At 39.5% G+C, this 20785-nt stretch overlaps 1 protein-coding gene across 2 annotated transcripts in view; it reads left to right on the top strand.

Annotated features, from left to right (window-relative positions):
* Slco5a1 (solute carrier organic anion transporter family member 5A1) overlaps nt 1-20785 on the top strand; it is a 136288-nt gene that overhangs the window by 106179 nt on the left and 9324 nt on the right. For both annotated transcript variants that reach the window (XM_026397286.2, XM_026397287.2), the window contains 3 exons: nt 3802-4000; nt 16691-16850; nt 18903-19144. In XM_026397286.2, the coding sequence (XP_026253071.2) occupies nt 3802-4000; nt 16691-16850; nt 18903-19144 (601 nt within the window). The remainder of the gene's footprint in view (nt 1-3801; nt 4001-16690; nt 16851-18902; nt 19145-20785) is intronic.

Raw genomic sequence — 20785 nt, forward strand, 5'->3', positions numbered from 1 at the left:
CTATTTTATGGGACTCTGATGAAGATGACAAAATGGTTGCCAGGCAAAACCATGATTTCAGATTAATCTAGCCATCTTCTTCTGCTCTTTATGGGGACTGTTGACATGCTAGGACAAGCCACCAGCCATACCCATCTACTCAGCTGCAGATTTCTGGTATCGGATGTATCAGGCCCTCCATGTGCCAAGACCATTACAAGTTCCTATTGAGTGCTACTAGAGTTATGCCAACTCTTGGTCACATGCAAAGTTCTCAGTATCTCTTCTAAGAGTTGGTTTTGTTTCCAATTGTACATAACACCCAAAATGAAGCTATAAAATATGAATATATATCATGTCATCATTGTTTTTCCTCAGGAAACAAACTATGCCAGAATGTAACCAGTTAAATATGAAAGCATTCAATTATGTTCTTTCATACTTTTCTATGTTTTTCAAATATTTTATTGCAACATATATTACATTGTTTCCACAATAATGGAAACATAGCCAAAAGGGAGAGTTAACATTTGTGCAGCTGCCGCCCCCTTGCAGACTTGTCCCCTGTTCTGGTCTAGGTGAAGCCTTCTCCAGGGCTAAACAGATGATCTGTGTTGACTTTTCAAGGATCTTGTATTGTCATTAGCTATCTTTCTCCTCTGCATTCAACCTCCCACTCTGTTGTAGTGTATTTTCCTCAGTATGTAAACAGACACAAGTCCCCTCTGCATCTTAGCAAACAGACGACTCCCTCCCTGAACCTCAGGTTTACTTTGGCTTCACTCTAACTGTAGACTTCTACCCCTCCTCCCTTTAATAGCCAGAGTTCTAGAAAGATCAATCAAGTCCCAGTCTCCACAGTCTTAAGACTGACTTCTCAAGCCATTGCAGTCTGGCTTCTTCTTTTATGACACCCTTAAAATTGCTCTTGCCAAGGTTTCCAGGCACATGTTGGTTGTGTTTCAATCTTCCTTACTGGATTTCTGAGGCATTTGACACCACTTTCCATTCTCTCCTTGAAACTCACACTCTCTCTCTCTCTTTAGTTTCCTATGGCACAGTTGCTCCGACTGTTCCTACAGTTTATATCGTGTACCATATGCTGTGTGCTGTATCTACCCACAGAGAGTGCGTGCCATCTTGGTTCTCACATGAAAGGTGCACAGCTCCTTAGTAAAGATGTCTGGCTTAGAAAGTTTAGGAAGCTAGTCTGTGATGACATGGCTACAAATCCCAAGTTTTATCCCCGTTGTGACATTTCTCTTTTCTGGATTTCCTTTTGCTTCTGTGGCTGCTTCTTTTCAGCTTTCTTTGGGTTTTGGCTCTTTTCCTTTCTCACTCTGTGCCATCTTGTAACATCCCAGCTCTGCCATGAATTCAACTACAGGTTACACCCCCAGCCTGGCTCTTCCTGGAGCTTACAGCCCCCAGGTAGGACAGTGGGAGGCATTTCTGTCTGGTAGTTCCACGGGCCTTCAACTCAGCGTGTGCACCATGGAGACCATGGAATAGCCCCCGACACCTTACCCTCCTATTCTGCATCCCCCTGCCCGGGTGTCGTGCACTGGTCTTCCTTCTCCCCCAGCCTCATTATCTAGTTTATTGTGCTACCAGGGCAGAGCCTTACTGTGGCTCACAGGACCTTTGTAGTTACCCTCCGGACCACTTCTCTGACTCATGTTTTCACCCCAGCTAAGCTCCCTCCCATCTCACTTAGAGGAGTCTTCACCATGTACCACTCCCATCCCGTCTGACCCAGCTCAGGATTCTCCAGTGACCTGTCCAGACATACAGTCTGAGTATCTTTCCCTTGTCTCTCATGGTCTCACTCTTCCTAACCTGTTTCCCCATGTTCTACCACCTCCCAACAACTTGCCTTCCACCCTCCCAATATTGTGGACTGCTCTGAATTCTCAATTCCATTATCTCCTGCTTCTCGGCATGTATTTCCTTTGTATAGGAGGTTCTCTCTGTGCTGGGCCATTGGACAAATTCTGTCTCATCTGTGGTATCAACTTACTGCCTCTGTGAGAAGGTCTTGCTCACTTCTCCCAGGGAAGAAAAAAAGTGCCTCTTCTCCTGTATTCTCCATGCCCTTGGTAGAACAATTGCATTACATTCTAATTATCTATCACCTACGTGTAACCTCTTTTAGATTGTAAAATTATTTATATGTTATTATTTTTTACTGTGAAATAAATGCATTGACTAAAATATAGACATAAGGAATAAATATAAAGGAAACATTTGTTTCGTCTGTTTGGGTTGCTGCAACAAGTTAACCATAGAAAGGATGGTTTATAAACAAGGGGAATTTATTTCTCAGTTCTAGAGACCAGAAGTCCAAGATCAAGACATGAGAAGGTTTGGTGTCTGGTGTCTTTCTCTTAGATGGTGCCTTATCATGTTCTCACACAGCAAGAGAGATGAGGAACTCTCAGGGTTTGTTTGTGTTTTGTTTTGTTTTTGATACCAGGGATTGAACTGAGGGGCACTTAGCCACTGAACCACATCCCCCACTCCATTTTTATATTTAATTAGAGACAGGGTCTCATTAAGTTGCTGAGGGTAGCTTTGAACTCATGATCCTATTGCCTCAGCCTTCCAAGCTGCGGGTGTGTGCCATTGAGCCTGGCTTTTGGGTATCTTTATTAGAATACTTATCCCATTCATTTGGCCTCCACCTTGAAGATCCAATCATACCCAAATCCCACAAGCATATCACCTCCTAATGTCATCATGTCAGGGGTTAGGATGTCAACATATGAATTTTTGGGGGGACATACAGACCATTCAGGCCATAGCAGTAGCTATTACCCAGATTATGGAATGGCATGTTTTCAACACCAGAGGAACCCCTTCTTTCCTATCACTGATTCCCCTACTATCTTGGCTCTTATGACAGTTAGCTTCTGTTTTTTTTTTCAGTTGTATTAACCTGTGTATGTACCTGTATTTCCTAGTACTTGATGCAAGTGTAAACATGTCATGTATAGTATTCTGTTGCAATTTCTTTCTTTCATTGGACATTGTCTTGGTAGAATTCAGCCACATATTATATGTGTCTATATTTCTTCCTTTTAATTGCTGTATAGTATATTCCTTTTAAATGCAATATATGAATGTATATTCATATACTGCATTATATGAATATATTACATATAATGCATCTGTTAATGGACACTTGGTTTATTGCCCGTTTTTGGCTCTTAGAGTGTTTCAAATATCTTGTAATCTCTTTTGTTGCCTGGGTGCATGAATTTCTCTAAAATATGGATCCAGAAATGGAATTGCCTGTTACAGAGGTGTATATTTTCCACTCTATAATGCCAATTTATATTTCAAAGTAGTGTCAGTATTCACATCCCACCAAGGTGGAGAGTTCCCAACACTCTATCTTTGCCAACATGTGGTATTGTGACTTAAATTTTTACCATTGGTGCAGATAGTGGTGTTTCACTGTGGTTTTAATCTGTATTTCCCTCTTAGCAATGAAGTGGGTGCCTTTCATGTGCTCACTGGTCATCTGTATATTCTCTTTGGTGAAGGTTGGATTCAAGTTTTGCCTACTTTTCTAAGGGGTTGTTTATCTTATTGCTTTATTAAAGTTCTTCATAACATCAGAATGTGAGTCCTTTGTTGATCACTAAGTGTTGACAGTGATATTATACTATAGAATCACACACCCTCTTATTTATTGATGACAACAATTTAAAAATTCTTTACCTTAGTACTAATGAGCAAACAGAAACAGAATAATTGGAAAATACAAACAACCATGTATGTTAGTTCAAATTAACCCTCCCCTTCTCTTTTTCCCAGGTGTTATTATTGTCCCCAGTGCTGGTGTTGGTATTGTCCTCGGAGGCTACATTATAAAAAAATTGAAACTTGGTGCAAGAGAATCTGCAAAATTAGCCATGATCTGCAGTGGTGTGTCTTTATTGTGTTTTTCAACCCTATTTATTGTTGGATGTGAAAGCATCAATCTAGGGGGCATCAACATCCCTTATACAACAGGGTAAGTACCTCTGAAGAGCCATCCCCTGTCTTCATGACCAAAGTGGGAGCCCATAGTGTTTTATGTACCCGGGTAGGATGCCCTTCCTCCTGGCTGTCCCTCCTGTGCATGCTCTGTCTCTCCAGGTGGAGCCCACACTTCTGGCAGGCAGAGGCCAGGACCTTGCCTTTGTCCATGTCCTTTTTAATCCTACAGAGTGTCCTTCATACCATTTTGATGACAGAAGATGAGAAAAATGCTGGTTGGATTAATGAATACTGTTGTTTTTAACATAATGTTTATTTCTCTCTTTTTTTTTTTTTTGGTTTTTTTTTTTTTTGCACCAGGATTGAACCCAGGGTCACTTAACCACTGAGCCACATCCCCAGCCCTGTTCTGTATTTTATTTAGAGACAGGTTCTCATTGAGTTGTTTAGCACCTCACCTTTGCTGAGGCTGACTTTGAATTCCTGATCTTCCTGCCTCAGCCTTCTGAGCTGTGGGATGACAGGTGTGCGCCACCGCACCCAGCGCACATAATGTTTTGAATGGGTAATATATTCACCTAGCTTAAAAGCCTCAAATTCAATGAAAATACAGTGTACACTGAAAAGTTGTGCTTTTATCCATGCCTCCATCTCCTACTTCTCCCCATTTCTCCATCCAAAGATAAACCAGGTAAACACTTTTATTCATTTTTAAAATATCCTTCCAGAGCTCTTTTATGCAAAAAGTATAAATATGTCTTTTCAGTTTTCCTTGTTTTATATGCCACATACGGCATTCTACACACACTCCTCTGAGCTTTGTTCTCATGTAACAATATAGCTTGGAGCCTTTCTGTACTGTAATATAAGAACGTGAAGCATAGGTGACCCTTACGCTGACCCTTCTGTGCATCATTCTTCTAAGTGCTTTGTACATATTAACTTGTGAATCCTCACAACAACCATATTAGGTTGGTGCTGTTATCATCTTGATTTTACAGATGACAAAACTGAGGTACAGACCACACGGGTCATTGGTTCAACATTTAGCAGTGCCACCTTCTCAGAGACTCTCTTGCTCTCCACAGTCCAAGGAGCTCACTCTTCATTCTTGATCTTCTTGCCCCTCCTTTTAGTTCCCTCTTCGCAGTAGCACTGAACATTATCTGAAATGATCTTGTTTAATTATTTTCTTTGTTCTTGTCTCTGGTTCTGAAATATGATTCTTTGAGACCAGTTACTATATCTGTCTGCATAATGGTTGCCTCCCTGCCATCTTAAACAATGAGTGACATTTGTTGCATGGATGTGTGGGTGAATGGATGGATGGATGGATTGATGATGGATGTCTCCATTGGACTTTATTCATTCATTGTACATAGTCCTTTCAAAGCCCTTTAAATTTAATACATATGTCTGTTTTCTTTTTACCTTGGGGAAATTTTCTTATACCATAGTTTTTCTCATTTTTGCCTCTTCATTTTCCTTGTGTTCTGCAGGATTCCTGTTAATCAGATGTTGCAACTTATGGACTGGTTGCCTGTGTGTTGGATTTATTCTCTCATATTTCATATGTTGTTGTCTTCTGCTATGGGTATTTTTTCCAAACATTATTTCATTATTTTCTTCTCTCTCTCTCTCTCTCTCTCTCTCTCTCTCTCTCTCTCTCTCGTATTTTTTTTTTTAACTTTGAGGATAATCTTTTCTTTGTTGAATTCTGAGTGTCCCTTTTTCATAGCATCCTGAAGTTGTCTTAAGACAGTCTTACCTTCTCAGGTCCCTCTGGGCATATAATTAGAATTTTTCAACTTTGTTTCTCTTCCTTATATTTTATCATTTTGTTTTAAGGGACAATTTTTCTGTTTTTTTTTTTTTTCTGGACTTTGCAGTCTGACAGCACTCAGTCTAGCATCTCTTGCTCTTCTCCTCCTCCATTCCAAATTCAAGAATGAGAGGGTAGCGGGCCAACATCTAGTGTAGAGGCTTAGCCTTTTGGATGTCTTGCAGTTTCTTTAAAGAAGAGCTTTCTGATGAATCTCTGGTTCCTGAATTGGAACCTTGGGGTGGGTGTACGGATGCCAATGGCAGGGTCCACTGATATGGTGTCTCTCCCTCAGATGCCTGGGGAATTCCTCTGGGTTCCTTTCCACATCTCCCGTTTGCCTGCTGATGCTTCTGCTGCCTTTGAGCTCAAAACCTGTGGAGGTTCCTTTGGTTAGGTTTGCTCCTCCCCCTCTAAAGTGGCACCTGCCCTTTGCACATAAACCCTTGAGGATCTGCTCCCTGTTTTCACGAGGTCTGGTGTCTGTCTTTTCAATTCCTTTTAATCTTACTCTACTTTTATGTTTGTTCTCAGAAGGGATGGAAGACAGGCTCAGTATCTTACCTGCTTTGAAACTACAGGTCCCCTCAAGACTTCTAAAGCCCTTGCTTAACACCACGTATATCCTGCCAATCCTGAATCAGCCACTTCTGGACTCTCCCAGGTCCACTGGGAAAAAATTATATAATTGTGCTGATTGGCTCAATTACAGATTTATGAGTTCCAGTCTTAGCAGGCCCTCCTGTGCTGAGCCATCCATTTGCTTAGCCCCAGTCAACTCCCTGCCCCAAGCTCACGATGATGATCCTTTTCCTTTTCTTTCTTTTTTAAAAATCCCTTCCTCAAGTCCTTCATCTTGGCCTAGTTTTATTTTTCTTAGTGGCCAACCAATTCCATATTAGTGAGAGAACAGAGTTCCCAAGAATGAACTCTGAATTTCCTTGAAACTCTTTTTTTTTCTAAGACAGTATTATTTTTAAATGATGACTCCATCGTTTTCTAGCCAAAAAAAGTTACCTAATATTGATGTATTCTGTTTCCTCCTATGTAGAATTGGTAATCATGTCTATCTCTCCCAGCATAATTAAAATAAAATATATATGGTTGAAAAAATTAAAATAATGCAGAAGGTTAAAAAATGAGAAGCCAGTATCTCCTTCCCTTATCTTCAACATCCAGCTTAAATCATTCAGATATTTTAAACAATACTTATGGTTTTGATTAGAAGGATTATTTAAGGGAAGGTTCTTATACTTACTAACAAAGAATCCAGCATTTAGAATGTGCTGAAAAATTATTTTCTTGTCTTTATTCCTTTCCCTTGTGATCACGCAATAGAACTCAGCTATTTTTTTCTTATTCTTTAAAACGTGAATGAATGTCCGACCTCTACCTCTGCTCAGGGATGTTAAGTATAGAGTGTTGCTGAACTTGGTAAGAACTCAGTGCATCTTAGTTATGTAAATTCATGATTAATGGCACACCTCTTCTCTGTTGACTAAAATCATCCAAGGAAAAGCAACCTCATGAGGAGTGCAGAACCTAATTGTTCTGGTCTTTGCAAACTGATTTCAGTAAAGTTTATGAATTAGCCAAGGGAAAACCTAGTTTCCATGGAGAATTTCTCTGGCTTCCTAACTACTTTTAGGAAGATAGAATGAATAAGAATAAACAATTTTGAGTGGTGCGGCAGTAGAGGCATGCCACTTTTAGAATGTGGAAAAAGGTGTGTGGGGGGTGGATCTGTTCTTTATGTAGGGTGTGAGCTACAGTTCAGCTTCACCCCTTTGGCTGGGTTCTCTTCTGCAGTGTCCAACCTGCTCGAGGTATGTGACTGCCAGCCTGGTAAAAATTATATTGTGCTCTGAAATATTTTAAGGCTTGTACTTCGGTATTCTTTTTCCTCCTATAAAGTCAATAAAGAGAAAAATGGCACTAAAGAGTGGAATCTTTGTTAGGCAGCTGTTTGGCTCAGGAACAGTGATTGGCACTTACGGATGTCTTTTATGTATAATGCTTATAGTACTTACAGCATCGCTGTAACGTATATATTATTACCCACATTTCAGTGTAAGAAACCAAGGCTTAGAGATTAAGTGATTTACTCAAGGGTCTCAGTTAATAAGGAGTGGAACAAAATCACACCCTGATGACCTATTTCAGAGCTTGTGTTCTTTCTGAACACCACACAGAGGTGTGTTGACATTACCTATTTCACACAGGCGCACACCTGTGTGTCCACGCCACCTTCTTACTGATTGGGCGGTAGAGCTGGCCTGCGCCTTCCTCACTTCTGCACTGCTCCCCGGTGTTCCAGGGCAGCTGAGGCACATGCGCAGTGCTGTAGCTCTGCTCATCTGCTGCATCTGCCCTGCAGCTCTGAAGTCATGCGGTAGAGGTTTTTAGCTTGGCCTTGCTCCACACTAGCTGCATGGGCACAGGAGAATTATTGGACTTCTCTGTGCTTGGTGTCTATCTTTTTAAGGTGAGGCAGCAGATAGTATTTATCTTGTTGAATTGATGTGAGGGTTGAATAGGTACTTGGTGAATTCCTTAACCTTTCTGTTGCTTGATTCCATTGGGGATCAAACCTAGGGCCTCACACTGTGCCTTAATTTCTTTCTTTCTTTTTTTTTTTTTGGTACCGAGGATTGAACTCAGGGGCGCTTAACCAGTGAACTGCATCCCTGGCCCTTTCTCATATTTTATTTAGAGACAGGGTCTTGCCGAGTTGCTCAGGGCCTTGCTAAGTGGCGAGGCTGATTGAACTCGTGATCCTCCTGCCTCAGCCTCCTGAGTCTGCATTACTTCACCTGACTGTACCTCAGTTTCTTCAGCATTAATCTGAACTTGGTAATAGGACCTCTCCCTTAGAATCATAGAAAAGCTAGAATGGGATAAGACACATAAAGAGTCAGCAACTAATAACTATTTAATGATATTTTATCATTTTTAATATGAAGAGAAATATGCTTGCAGTCATACAGAGTTCACTGATTTTGAATGCAATATTTCTGATTATTAAACTTTTCTGAAAGAAGGGGAAAATCATAAAGAAGAGAGCACAATATATATGCTAACTTCATTTCTCAAAGTTTTGCATGGTGATTTTTACCTTATAGGACTTAATAACTGACCCACCTTTGTGTTAGCATCAAGTACTCTTGAGCCACCTAACTGTCTGGGACAGGCTTGGGGAGTTTTAGGAGAATGATCTTTTCCTGGGGACCTAAAAGGGAGTCATAGTCTCTTTGTAGAAGAGGTGTTATTAATGGTTCCCTAATATAATTCAGATTTGATATCAAAGATGTGGAAATGACCTAAATGTCCATGATACATAATGAATAAAGAATAAGTGATATACATATTATATGTGATATAGGAACTACATCTTATATATAATATGTACATGTATGTCACATATATGTGTATGTATACACAAAATAGAAAACTACTCAGCCTTAGAAAAGGAAATTCTGTTATGTGCTACAAAATGGATCTACCTAGAGTGCATTAAGCTAAGTGAAACAAGCCAGTCATAGACAAATACTGCATGACTCCGTTCACATGAGGTATCTAAAACAGACAAATTCATAGACTCAAAGAGTGGAATGCTGGTTGTCAGGTGCTGGGGAGGGGCAATGGGAAGTTACTAATCAACAAGCTTAAAGTTTGAGTTAAGAGATGAATAACCTCTAGAGATCTGACGTACAACATTGTACCTGTGGTCAGCAGTACTGTTCTGCACACACAGAACTGTTCAGTGGTGGGCCTGGGGTGCAGCACAGCGGGAGAGCATGCTGAGCATGTGTAAGGGCCTGGGTTCCCCTCAACACCAAAAGAAAAAAACACTGTTAAGTGGGTAATTGCTCGTTAAGTGTTTCAAACATAATAAAATGAAAAATTTTTAAAGAAGAAACTTTAGATTTGAGAATCCAATGAGTTTTCATTTTGAAAGATCCCAGGAACTATAGCTAATATTCTGGCTCATCTCCAACTCCAGTAGTTCCATTCCCAGCACCCACAATTTCCCTGAGGTTTTAGTTAGAACATGTGTATGACTTTCCCCTCTGCATCTGAATTGTGTCTCACACGGGTATGTCCTAATGATCCTGTGGCAGAAAGAGCTGGCATTTACTATGATAGCTGTGGCTGAAGTAAGACTTTATCCTTATACATTGTGGACTGTGAGCTATTGCTCCTCACTCTATCTTTTTGTCAAATAATTTCTAAAAATTGAGTTAAATCTGATGTACAAAATTTCTAACCAGTTCTATGTCTTGATAAATCATTTAGTAGTTCTAGCATTATTATCTTTCATTTTTCAAATGTCATCTCTTTGAACTTAGAATCTATTGTATCATCTTCTGGTTATGTGACTTCAGCTACAGGGCCCAAACGTTCTCAGGGGTGATTGCTTGAGCTGCCACCTGATGGGGAAATGATAACTTTCTGTCTGGGCATTGGCTGTTGGAAAGGGTGGTGCACCCAGTCCCACTCAGTTCCCAAATCTCAAAGGTTGTAAGTTTCTTCTCTGAGAGCAGGTTTGCCCCCACAGTATTCATACCACAGAAATTAAATAGTCTACTGATCCATCCCTTTGCCTCAGCTTCCCATGGGGGCCTCTCATCTTCCTTCCCACCACACCTGTTCTTATGATGGTCAATACGGCATGTTTAACGTACCAGCATTCCTAGGTATCTGGCATTTCTGGCTAGATCACTCCTAAATTCTCTAATTACACCATTCATCTCCTCATCTGTGTTTCACAGACTGCCTCATCTATGAAGATTTTCCTCACTGTTTAAATATTTTGCGTGGTTAAAAATCTTTTATTTATTATAGTCACTAATTTCTTTATTACAAATATCACTAATTTCAAAGGACATTACTGAAAATTAGAGGGAAGAAAGTTTGCTTAAAAGATCTTACTTATATTATTTTTGGATTATCCTAGCTATTTTATTAACAGGCTTAGCTTAATAAGTTATATTTCTACCTGGAAGTATCTGATACCATCTATTTTTGAGCTCTGTTTAGAGATAGAAACAAAATTTGCTTTTACTTCATTTTAGGAGTAGGGAGAGGATAAGAAGTATGAACAAATATTTTTTCCACTTTGTTTTAAATTTTGTAGTTAGGATCTAAACAAATCAACACTGAAGTCTGTAAGAATACATAATATCTCTATAAAACATAATAAGGCTTTTTGTAGCAAAAACATTCATGACTATTATATTCAGGACCAAATTTACCAGTCCATAGCCTTATATTAACATAATTGATAGAAAAATGTTCACTATGTAATGTGAGAAGGAAATAAAATAGAATTTAGAATTCTATATATGATCTTGATAACGGTATGTTAATGTTATCTAGCTGCACACTGAAAGAATAACAAAAACCATGACAGTAGATACCCCGAATAGTACTATTATGGATAAGTTTAAATTTTTTTAGTTCTTTTGTATTTTCCTAATTTCTATATTAAATAAGTATTATTTTAATAGAAAAGATCTTTTGAAACACAAGGGACATCATTTTATTAATACTAATTCTGTATTTGCAGAGATGGTTTGTATAAATTATGAGTTATTATGTGTAGGTGTCACGTTCTACCTGGTTTGAATTTGCTGGCTAAAAAGCAGAAGAAAGCTTTAACAACACAAGTAACAACTGAACGCAGTGATCACAACTTCTACAACCACATCCCTCTAGTGAACCTGTGCTGTTATCATATACTACCTTTCACTGATTATCCTTACTCTCTGTGTAGGCAGGAAGGGTCCATGATAGCACAGGTGAAAAGATCTGACCCAAGGTCCTGCAGCTACCAAATGGCAGGCCTGAAACTAGAGTCCACGCTAGTTCTTTTACCATTATTCTCTGTAGGAGAAAAAAAAAATACTTTTTGTTTTTTGAAAAGAAAAACACAATGGAGACCTTTAGTACAATTCATGTTTGTGATTCTGTAACTTTTTTAAAAAATATTTTTTTAGTTGTAAATAGATCTTTTATTTTATTTACTTATTTATATGTGTGCTGCGGATCGAATACAGGGCCTCACATATGCCAGGCAAGTAAGCGCTCTACCACTGAGCCACAATCCCAGCCTGTGATTCTGTAACTTTTATCCATTAATATTTCTGCCACATGTTGATGGAGAGAATATCAACACCTTAGAGCCTGTATGTTCGAGGCACATTGCTAGACACTGGACATATGTTTATTTACCAAATCCCTTTTACAACTGTGTGATGGAGATATTTGGATATCTATTTTACAAATGTAAAATCCAAAGTTCATCCCCTTTGTGAATTGTGGAGATGGAATTGCACCCAGGTCTTTCTAAGCCTAGTACTCAGGATCACTGAAAGCGGTGTCACGAAAGCAACATTAGAACCTTCTCCAGGAAGAAGGAAGCAGGATAAACCAACCAGAAGACCTTGTGTTAGAGAAAGCAAAACTGTGGACAGTTACATAAAACTGCCCTGCTAGCATAGAGACTTGAGAGGACACACTATGGAGGTAGATAAAACTGGATTTAAGTCCATTTCTGACTCATTCTAGATGGATATGTGACTTTGGTAGTACCTGCCCTCTCAAATCCAATTTCTTTGCTTGATCAGCAAGAGCAATTGTAATTCTCATGAGGAATGAATGAGCTAACTTATGTGTAGAGATCTCAGTGCACACTGTATAGAGGAAAAATAGAGCTCTGTTAATGTGAGTTTTAAGTGATAATGATGAGTATCAGGATAATAATAACTATAAATCTGAAGTTGCATAGCTTTATATAATCAAGGAAGAATTTTAATACAAAGCCAAAAATTTAAGTGGAGTTGAGACATTCTAATTGAAGTTTTCTTGAGGGCTGAGATCAATTGATAAATATTAAGAAATTATGACAAGTGTACATTTCCCCCCTAACTGATTAGTGTATTTCAGTGGGTGGATCATATTCCTTTCCTCCATGAAACTTGAACACAGTTTGTACAGGTTCCTAATTGTCATATCTTTTAATAGGGAGAAATGAGGACAAAAAGATGAGGGAACTCCTCATTGAATTATAGACACCAGAAGAAGTGTGTTAGCTGGGGAAGTTAAGTGGTTTTTAGGTCTTAGGGTAGGATGATGGGACACAACTGCTGGTGTGTGTGTGTGTGTGTGTGTGTGTGTGTGTGTGTGTGTGTGCGTTTAGGGCAACTGTGTTCTTACATACCCAGGTGTAATGGCCTTACAGCAGAGATTTTTTTTTTACTTATATTAAAATCTGTTCTGTTTCTATATATCACTTTAAATAAATATTGGTTTAATAGAAGTGGGGCAATATTGCTGTTATATTTTCCTTCTAACTCCCTCTACCTCTCTTTTGTCTCCTTAGATTTTCTTGAGGCCTCAATGATTGTGGGGCACATCACTCCATCTCTTAGAATTCCTTATTCTTTAAAATCAGCAAACATACTAGCTAATCTCAGAGACCCCTTCCATCTCTCTATCTCTACAATTCCATGATTTTTGTAGTAATATAAATGTGTGACTCTCAAGCCAGCAGTTTGGAACATGCAATTATGAGGCATTTGCTAGCAAGGCCCTTTGCCTTATTTGAAATCAAAACTTATATTGATTTGTGAGTTACAATGAATATTTCATTTGGAAAGCAACTATGTTGCCAGACATGCTTTCATTTCTTTGGAAAGGTGGTGCATGGACCCTGTGCCCAAGGGTAAGTGCAGTCCACAGTAAGTACTTCGTGTGCATTTCTGCTGCCATCCCGGGTTCATTTCTTGTTAGTGAAATATTGTTATTCAGGTTTAAAGGCTTGCACTATTATTAGAACCTAGGCTGTTTTCTGGAGAGTGAATTAAAATCAAAGAAGACATTATTTCTGAAGAAAGTTTCTATTTTAATCAGCATAGTGTAAAGGGTGAACCTCGTCAGCAGCTTTTGCTTTTGTTCCAAAACTGTCTTTTCCCCTAGTGACTTTTCACGAAGGCCCACTTCCTTTCACTGGTACTTAAATTTGTTGCCTAATTTGATTTTCTTAGAGCTTTTCATATGGTACCATTTTTTGTATCCCCATGATCCCTAAGAAAAGCAAACATACCCAGGGTGACCTGAGACTGTGCCTCTGTCTCCTAACCTCGTGGAGGTTTTGTCTTCCTGTGGTCAGTGTGTCTCGAGCATGTTGATGTTTTCTTCAGGTTCCTTCCTCTTGGAGGGACATATTCTTAAAGGACAAGGTTTTTGAACTCTGTGGCCATAAATGAAGTAAAAGCACTTTGTTAATAGGAAATACCAAGTATATAGCAACACTAGTAACCCTCGGTACAATATTGAAGCTTGCCATTTTTTCGTGACTAAGCATGCAGGCATGTAAAACCCATTTTATGTGGTCCTGGCTTGCATTTTGGTTCTTAAAGAGCTGGTAGAGAGAATATTAGTGCCCACTGAATACTTTTCATGTGATAGCAGTTAACATGCACTACTCAGCTTTAGGGTGAATGTCTTAATGGCGTCCTAAGCCATTTCATCCTCAGTGGGATGGGATAGGTAGTTGGCCTGGCATATGGTCATTGGTCTGAGGTCTTATTCTTAGCATTACTGACATTTGGTCCAGATTGTTCTTTATTGTGAGAGGTAGGGGGATGTGCTGTGCATTGCATGATGTTCGGCAGCATCCCTGGTCTTTGCTTATTAGTTACCAATAGCGTCCCCTTGGTTGTGACAACCAAAATTGTCATTGCCAAATGTTCTCATGGCGAGGTATGACCCAGTCGAGAACCACTGGTCTAGAGTTACTTTGTTTAGGTATATTCAAACTTTAAAATGTTTGGATACGAAGAATAATGAACATAATGGTTACCAAAGTCTTGTGATAAATTGTTTTCTGTGGAATGACATGAATGAAGAACAGGATTGATATCACTTTCATGTTAGAAGGCTTTCTTGATAGAACTTCAATATTGCTTTGAATTTGTTTCTCCCACTGACATCCGAGAACTCAGTTATCAGTGAAAGGCCACGGGGTGGGGGGAAGCCTTGGAACAAACAACACTTTAAATTTATAGGTTACTATAAGGATTGGGATGGACTATGCTACTGGATAAATAGCACTAACATAGTCATTAAAGATAGGTTGTGGCACATAACAGACATTCCAAAATATTTTTTGAATGGATGTGTGATGGATGGATGATTGAAGGATATGCTTTTGCTAAGTCACTTAGCTTTAGGAACAATATTTCATCGGTGATTCATGGAGGGTGGCATGATGACAGAAGCACAGAGTCATGATTATGAGCACTGTGGTTGCTTCCATTCCTCTGTGGTCTCCGCTGGGGACCAGCCTGCCTCTGCTCCTCATTGACATTTCACACTTCTCTCCCCTGCCCTGTATTCCACTGGTTCCCCCCTCCCTTTATACTGATTGCCAGAATTGATTTTCTGAGAGCTTTCACAGCGTACCATTTCTTTCTATCAGACTCCATGATATTATGGAAAAAAAATTCCCACCACATTTGATTGTGCATCTTCATTTGGGTATTACTTAGTAAAGAACTGTTTAATCATTCTTGTTTGAATCCAACTGGTGACGTGATTTCTAATCAATCATCTTTGCAAATCATTCCTTTTGATTTCCCAGGTTCCATCTCTTTCTTTTGGAAGTTATTCAAGAACCACTAAAGTTTTCGTTTAAAGGAACCAATGGGGAGGGGAGGGAGGATAGTAGAGGATAGGAAAGATAGCAGAATACAACAGTTACTAATAGGGCATTATGTAAAAATGTGGATGTGTAACAGATGAGATTCTGCAATCTGTATTTGGGGTAAAAATGGGAGTTCATAACCAACTTGAATCTAATGTATGAAACATATGTCAAGAGCTGTGTAATGTTGTGAACAACCAATTAAAAAAAAGAAAAAAAAATTAAAAAAAATAAAGGAACCAATATTGATAAATCTGATTGATGTATTTATATGCTCACAATGATATTGTTGGTTCAATACTGAAAAGTATTTTCTCTATTTTACAGTTTAAGAAATTGATAAATGTTTGAGATGAAGGATATGCTAATTACCCTGATTTAATAATCACATAATGTATACAAGTATTGAAACATCATATTGTACTCTGTAAATTTGTGCAATTCTTATATGTTAATTAAAAGTGATATAAAGTTGGGCACAGTGGGTGCACACCTGTAATCCCAGGGGCTCAGAGGCTGAGGCAGGAGGATTGCAAGTTCAAAGCCAGCCTCAGTAACTTAGTGAGGCCCTAAGCAACTTAGTGAGACCCTGTCTCAAAATAAAAAATAAAACGGGCTGGGGATGTGGCTCAGTGGTTAAGTGCCCCTGGGTTCAATCTCTGGTACCAAACCAAACCAAACCAAACCAAACAAAACAAAACACTACACTAGGACTGAAAGGTAGAATGTTTGCTTAGCATGCATAAGGCTTGGACTCAATCCCCAGCACACTAATAATAATAGTAATAATAATAACAATAACAGTAATAAATTTAAAAATTTAAAAAGGAGTTTCAGCCCAAATATTTTAAAACATAGAGCCAAGGGCTTACAGTAAATGAGGAGTTATATAAAAATTCAAATTATTGAGCCTACACATAGGACCAGTTCTGTAGCATGAAGGTGAAGGATAAAATTGAGTTGGGACAGATAATTTGATCTAAAAAAAAAACTACTGAATCTGCAATACTAGAAAGCTGAAACTTTTTATGTTGTGTTGTAAATTCCTGTAACGATGGAGGGCAGCTGTTTCATCATGCTGTGGCTTTGATGAATGGGAACATCCTTGCTAATGTGGACAGATCACTAAATATCAAGGTGTTTCCTCTTGCTTTCATTTTAATTCTGCTCCTGGCTTGTTTCCTTTCTCTCAGACCTTCTCTGACCATGCCTCATAGGAACCTGACAGGAAGCTGCAATGTGAATTGTGGTTGTAAGATACATGAATATGAGCCAGTGTGTGGATCAGATGGAATCACGTACTTTAACCCCTGTCTGGCTGGCTGTGTTAACAGTGGTAATCTTAGCACTGGGGTGAGTAGATTTCCTAAATTCCTCTTTTGTTGTTAATCCAACGTCCTGTGACAAGGACGTGATAGAATTCATATGCAACCATGAGGACTTCAGCCTCCTTTTTTGAGAGGCTCCAAATAACCTACAAAGTACTTCGGATAAACACCTTGTGGAAAGGGAGTGATGCGTTGCTCTCATGGTTTTGCTGGGGAGTGTTTAAGTGTAGAGATTTGATTCCATGTCAGCCCTCTCTACTTTACATTCCATGTCAACTCAGTGAAACTTGATAAGGTTGGGCTCCTGGCCTTCCATTTGTTTTCTGACAGGGCCCCTGTAATGGATTTGAAGGTCAAGAAGACCATAGTTTGTGCTGGTGGAAGAGACAGGAAAGCACCTCCCGTGATTCTGGGAAGATGGGCAATGGCAATTTTTCACAAACTATCAGTTTGGTTCAGACTCTTTTAAAGAATTTTTCATTTGTTCTTTTTATTTATACATGAGGACAGAACGTATTTTGACCCGTTGTACATACATGGAGTATAACTTCCCAGTTTTGTTATTGTACATGATATGGAGTTCTACTGGTTGGTTCAGACTTCTTTTTCTTTTCTTTTTTTTTTTTTAACATTCAGAGTAAAGATATTTCTGTCTGTTCAAGAAGAGGCTATTTTGAGAATCCCCTCCTCTGTGAGTTATAAATAGGTTGTAATACTGTGGGAGAAGTTTTGCGGATTCTACTCCATTCTTTATGGAGCCTGGCTTTATTCTTTGCATAAGAACAGATTGGAGGGCACTGCTTTAATTGAAAGGTTAATATGCATTTGCTTGTTCTGCGCAGGTGATAGGGATTAAACCATCGACTGGATGTTTTGAAGATGCCATTTTTTTTTTTAATTTCCGAGTTTAGAACTAGAGTGATAAATTGAGAATCCTGTTTCTGATTCCCTGTATGCAATTGGTGAGCTCCAGTGTGTGCTGAGAGGGAGGGTGAGATCTACCCCTCTCAGTGACCAAGCTCTTCCTCAGGTTCCTCTCTTTCTTTTAAGAAGACTGGAGGTCCTTGGCCAAACAGCACCCCCTTTACTCCCTTTCTTACTGTTGTTCCAAGTGTTTACCACAGGGACCAGTTCACATTTTGATTCAGTAAAATGCAACATAATAAGCAAGGAAGGTTAATTGACTGAGTAAACATTTGTTGGTTTATTTTGGTTTTGTATAAGTAACACCCAATGAAGTTTCACTTTTCACTTCACTGAGAAAATTTTGGTAGTTAACAGAATTTTGTCTCTTTCACTCTTCTGTAGCGTCAGTCCCTTGAATGCATCTAGCCTGTCAGAATGGACTCACAGATATTTGTTGGAAAAAAAATGGACAAGTGATTTTGGGTGCAGCAGTGCTTCTAGATAAAGTCTAGGAACAGCACTGAGCTAGGGCCATGGTCACCAGACCTAAGTTACATTCATGGATTGGGTTATTCATCCATAGCTTGGAGTTCACCAGATAACTAAAGGAGATTCAAAAGGTGTTTAAACTAGAACAACTAATGAGAAGCTCACTATTATTTGTACTGAAGCCATCATTATTGTGTTACGAATTCTTTTCCATTTATTTAGCAGATATTTACTTTAGACCCGGGTCCACTATGTGCTCAGGATTGTGGTAGGTGATCAGAGTTGTGCTAGGTACTCTGGTAAGCATGCGTAAAGATCAGGCTGGGTTCCTGTTTCTAAGGGGCTTTTATAATTGGAAAGCCCAAGACTTCAAACAATCTGAGCAGCTTAGTTTACAACTCAAATTGAGCTTACAGAATGTAAACATCATAGAATTGTTGTTGACAGCTTCTTAGAAAAGTTTAGGTTTAAACAATTTTAACTGGCAGATGCTCACATTGTTAGACACATGCTTTGATTCCTTACTATTATCAGCGAGGAAGGTGTTTTTAGTGAAATATTTTGCATTTTTAAAATGCTGCAGTAACTATTGTAGAATATTTTAGTTCACTTTGTCTTAATAGTCCTATGCCACATTTTCCTTTTGATTGGCACACAACCTAACTTTATTTTGCTCACTTAGATTCGGAATTATACAGAATGCACCTGCGTCCAAAGTAGACAAGTGATCACCCCGCCCACAGTGGGACAGCGAGGCCAGCTCCGAGTGGTCATCGTTAAGACGTATCTCAACGAGAATGGCTATGCTGTGTCAGGGAAGTGCAAACGGACCTGCAACACCCTGATCCCATTCTTAGTTTTTCTTTTCATAGTCACCTTCATCACAGCATGTGCCCAACCGTCAGCCATCATAGTGACACTCAGGTGAGAACAGCACTGGGCTCCAGGGGTGGGAGATGAAATAGCATCACCAGAGCATATATCCCAGGACAAGGGATGACGGGGCACAGTGGAGAGGAGAGTGAGGTTCCATGGTGCAGGGGAGTGCTCCTGGGGAGCTTGAGAGGTGAGTATTTCCATGTCAGGAAGGGAAAGAATGGTTGCAACATTTCATATTCTAGAACTTTCTTTGATTGGGTTCTAGTCTCTTTGGTTCCTTAAGTCTCTGACCTCAGAGGCTCAACTTCAGGAATTGAAAGCCACCCCCCATGTTACCTCTGCAGGGAAGCCAGACCCTGGAGGGGGGGCAGGAAGTAATTTGGTAAAGTTGCTAAATCATGCATACCACAAAAGCTATTATCTCCAACTTTGTAGACAGTCCTGTACCTCCTGGGTCAGTGATGATTTATGCTGGGCCTGCATTTTGAAATGCTGAGTTCATTAGTTTTACTATCATATAAAATTTTGGAATGGAATCAAAGAGAGTTTGACTGGGAAATGTGATTTTCCACTTATTCAGGATCTTGCTTTCTTTGCTGTATTATATATCCTGTTTTTTTTTTTGTTGTTGTTGTTTATAAGAAGATATGAAAGCTAATTTTGTTCTATTAAAAATGTTGATGCTGGCACATTTGAATTAATGTGTTGGTATTTACAGTAAGGGCTGCACTGGGCAAGGAAGGGCAGCATGATGAGCAAGAAGAGTAAACTGTTAGTGGATTTAGGGGGACTAGGGATGCAGCGCAATGAGGATGTGAAGAAGGGAGTCCTCCTTCTTCCTCTGGCTCCTTGGAACCCCACCGTGCTGGGCACCTGGCAGGACGCACCTGCTGATGTGTCACCCTTACTGAGAGTGGGCAGGTTGCACCTTCATGTTCTGACTTCTTGCCTGTGGGATAGTGAGGGAGACATTTCCCAGAAAAGCTGCTCCTTGGGAGTCTGGTAACACAGGAAAGGCCCCCTGGTTTAGTCACCCCTTCCCCCCTGGCAGATATTTATACAGCAACAACCACATGGGCAAAACTGGGCAATTTGCTATGAGGCATAAAGAATTTAGAGAAAAGACAACAAAGACACTGGTCCTCAGAAATTTTCCATTGTTTAAGGGATAGAAAGGATAAGGTATGTCATTGTTTTGCTTGAGACAGGGTCTTCTAGGTTGTCCAGATGGGTTGAGAGCCTCTGGTATCAATCACCTCTCCCACCCCAGCCTTCCAGTTAGCTGGAACCACCATGCCGGGTCCACCATTTAACAAACCATAAGAATCATTAATATATTTGCTTAGTTAAGTAATATCATTTTTCACTTTGTTTAATTAAAAAACAGAAAATGTGGCTGGGAGGAGCTTAGTCTTTCTTTTTTTGGGGGGTGGGGTACCAGGGATTGAACTCAGGGGCATTCAACCACTGAGCCAAATCTCCAGCCCTATTGTGTCTTTTTTATTTAGAGACAGGGTCTCACAGAGTTGCTTAGTACCTCACTACTGCTGAGACTGGCTTTGAACTTACGATCCTCCTGCCTCAGCCTCTGAGCTGTTGGGATTACAGGCATATCTCATGGCACTGGCTTTCTATGGTTTTTGACTTGTTTTTTTTTTTTAATATACATTTTTTGGTCATTTATTC

This window comes from Urocitellus parryii, chromosome 7, assembly GCF_045843805.1.
Source record: "Urocitellus parryii isolate mUroPar1 chromosome 7, mUroPar1.hap1, whole genome shotgun sequence".
In the NCBI taxonomy this organism is placed as follows: domain Eukaryota; kingdom Metazoa; phylum Chordata; class Mammalia; order Rodentia; family Sciuridae; genus Urocitellus; species Urocitellus parryii.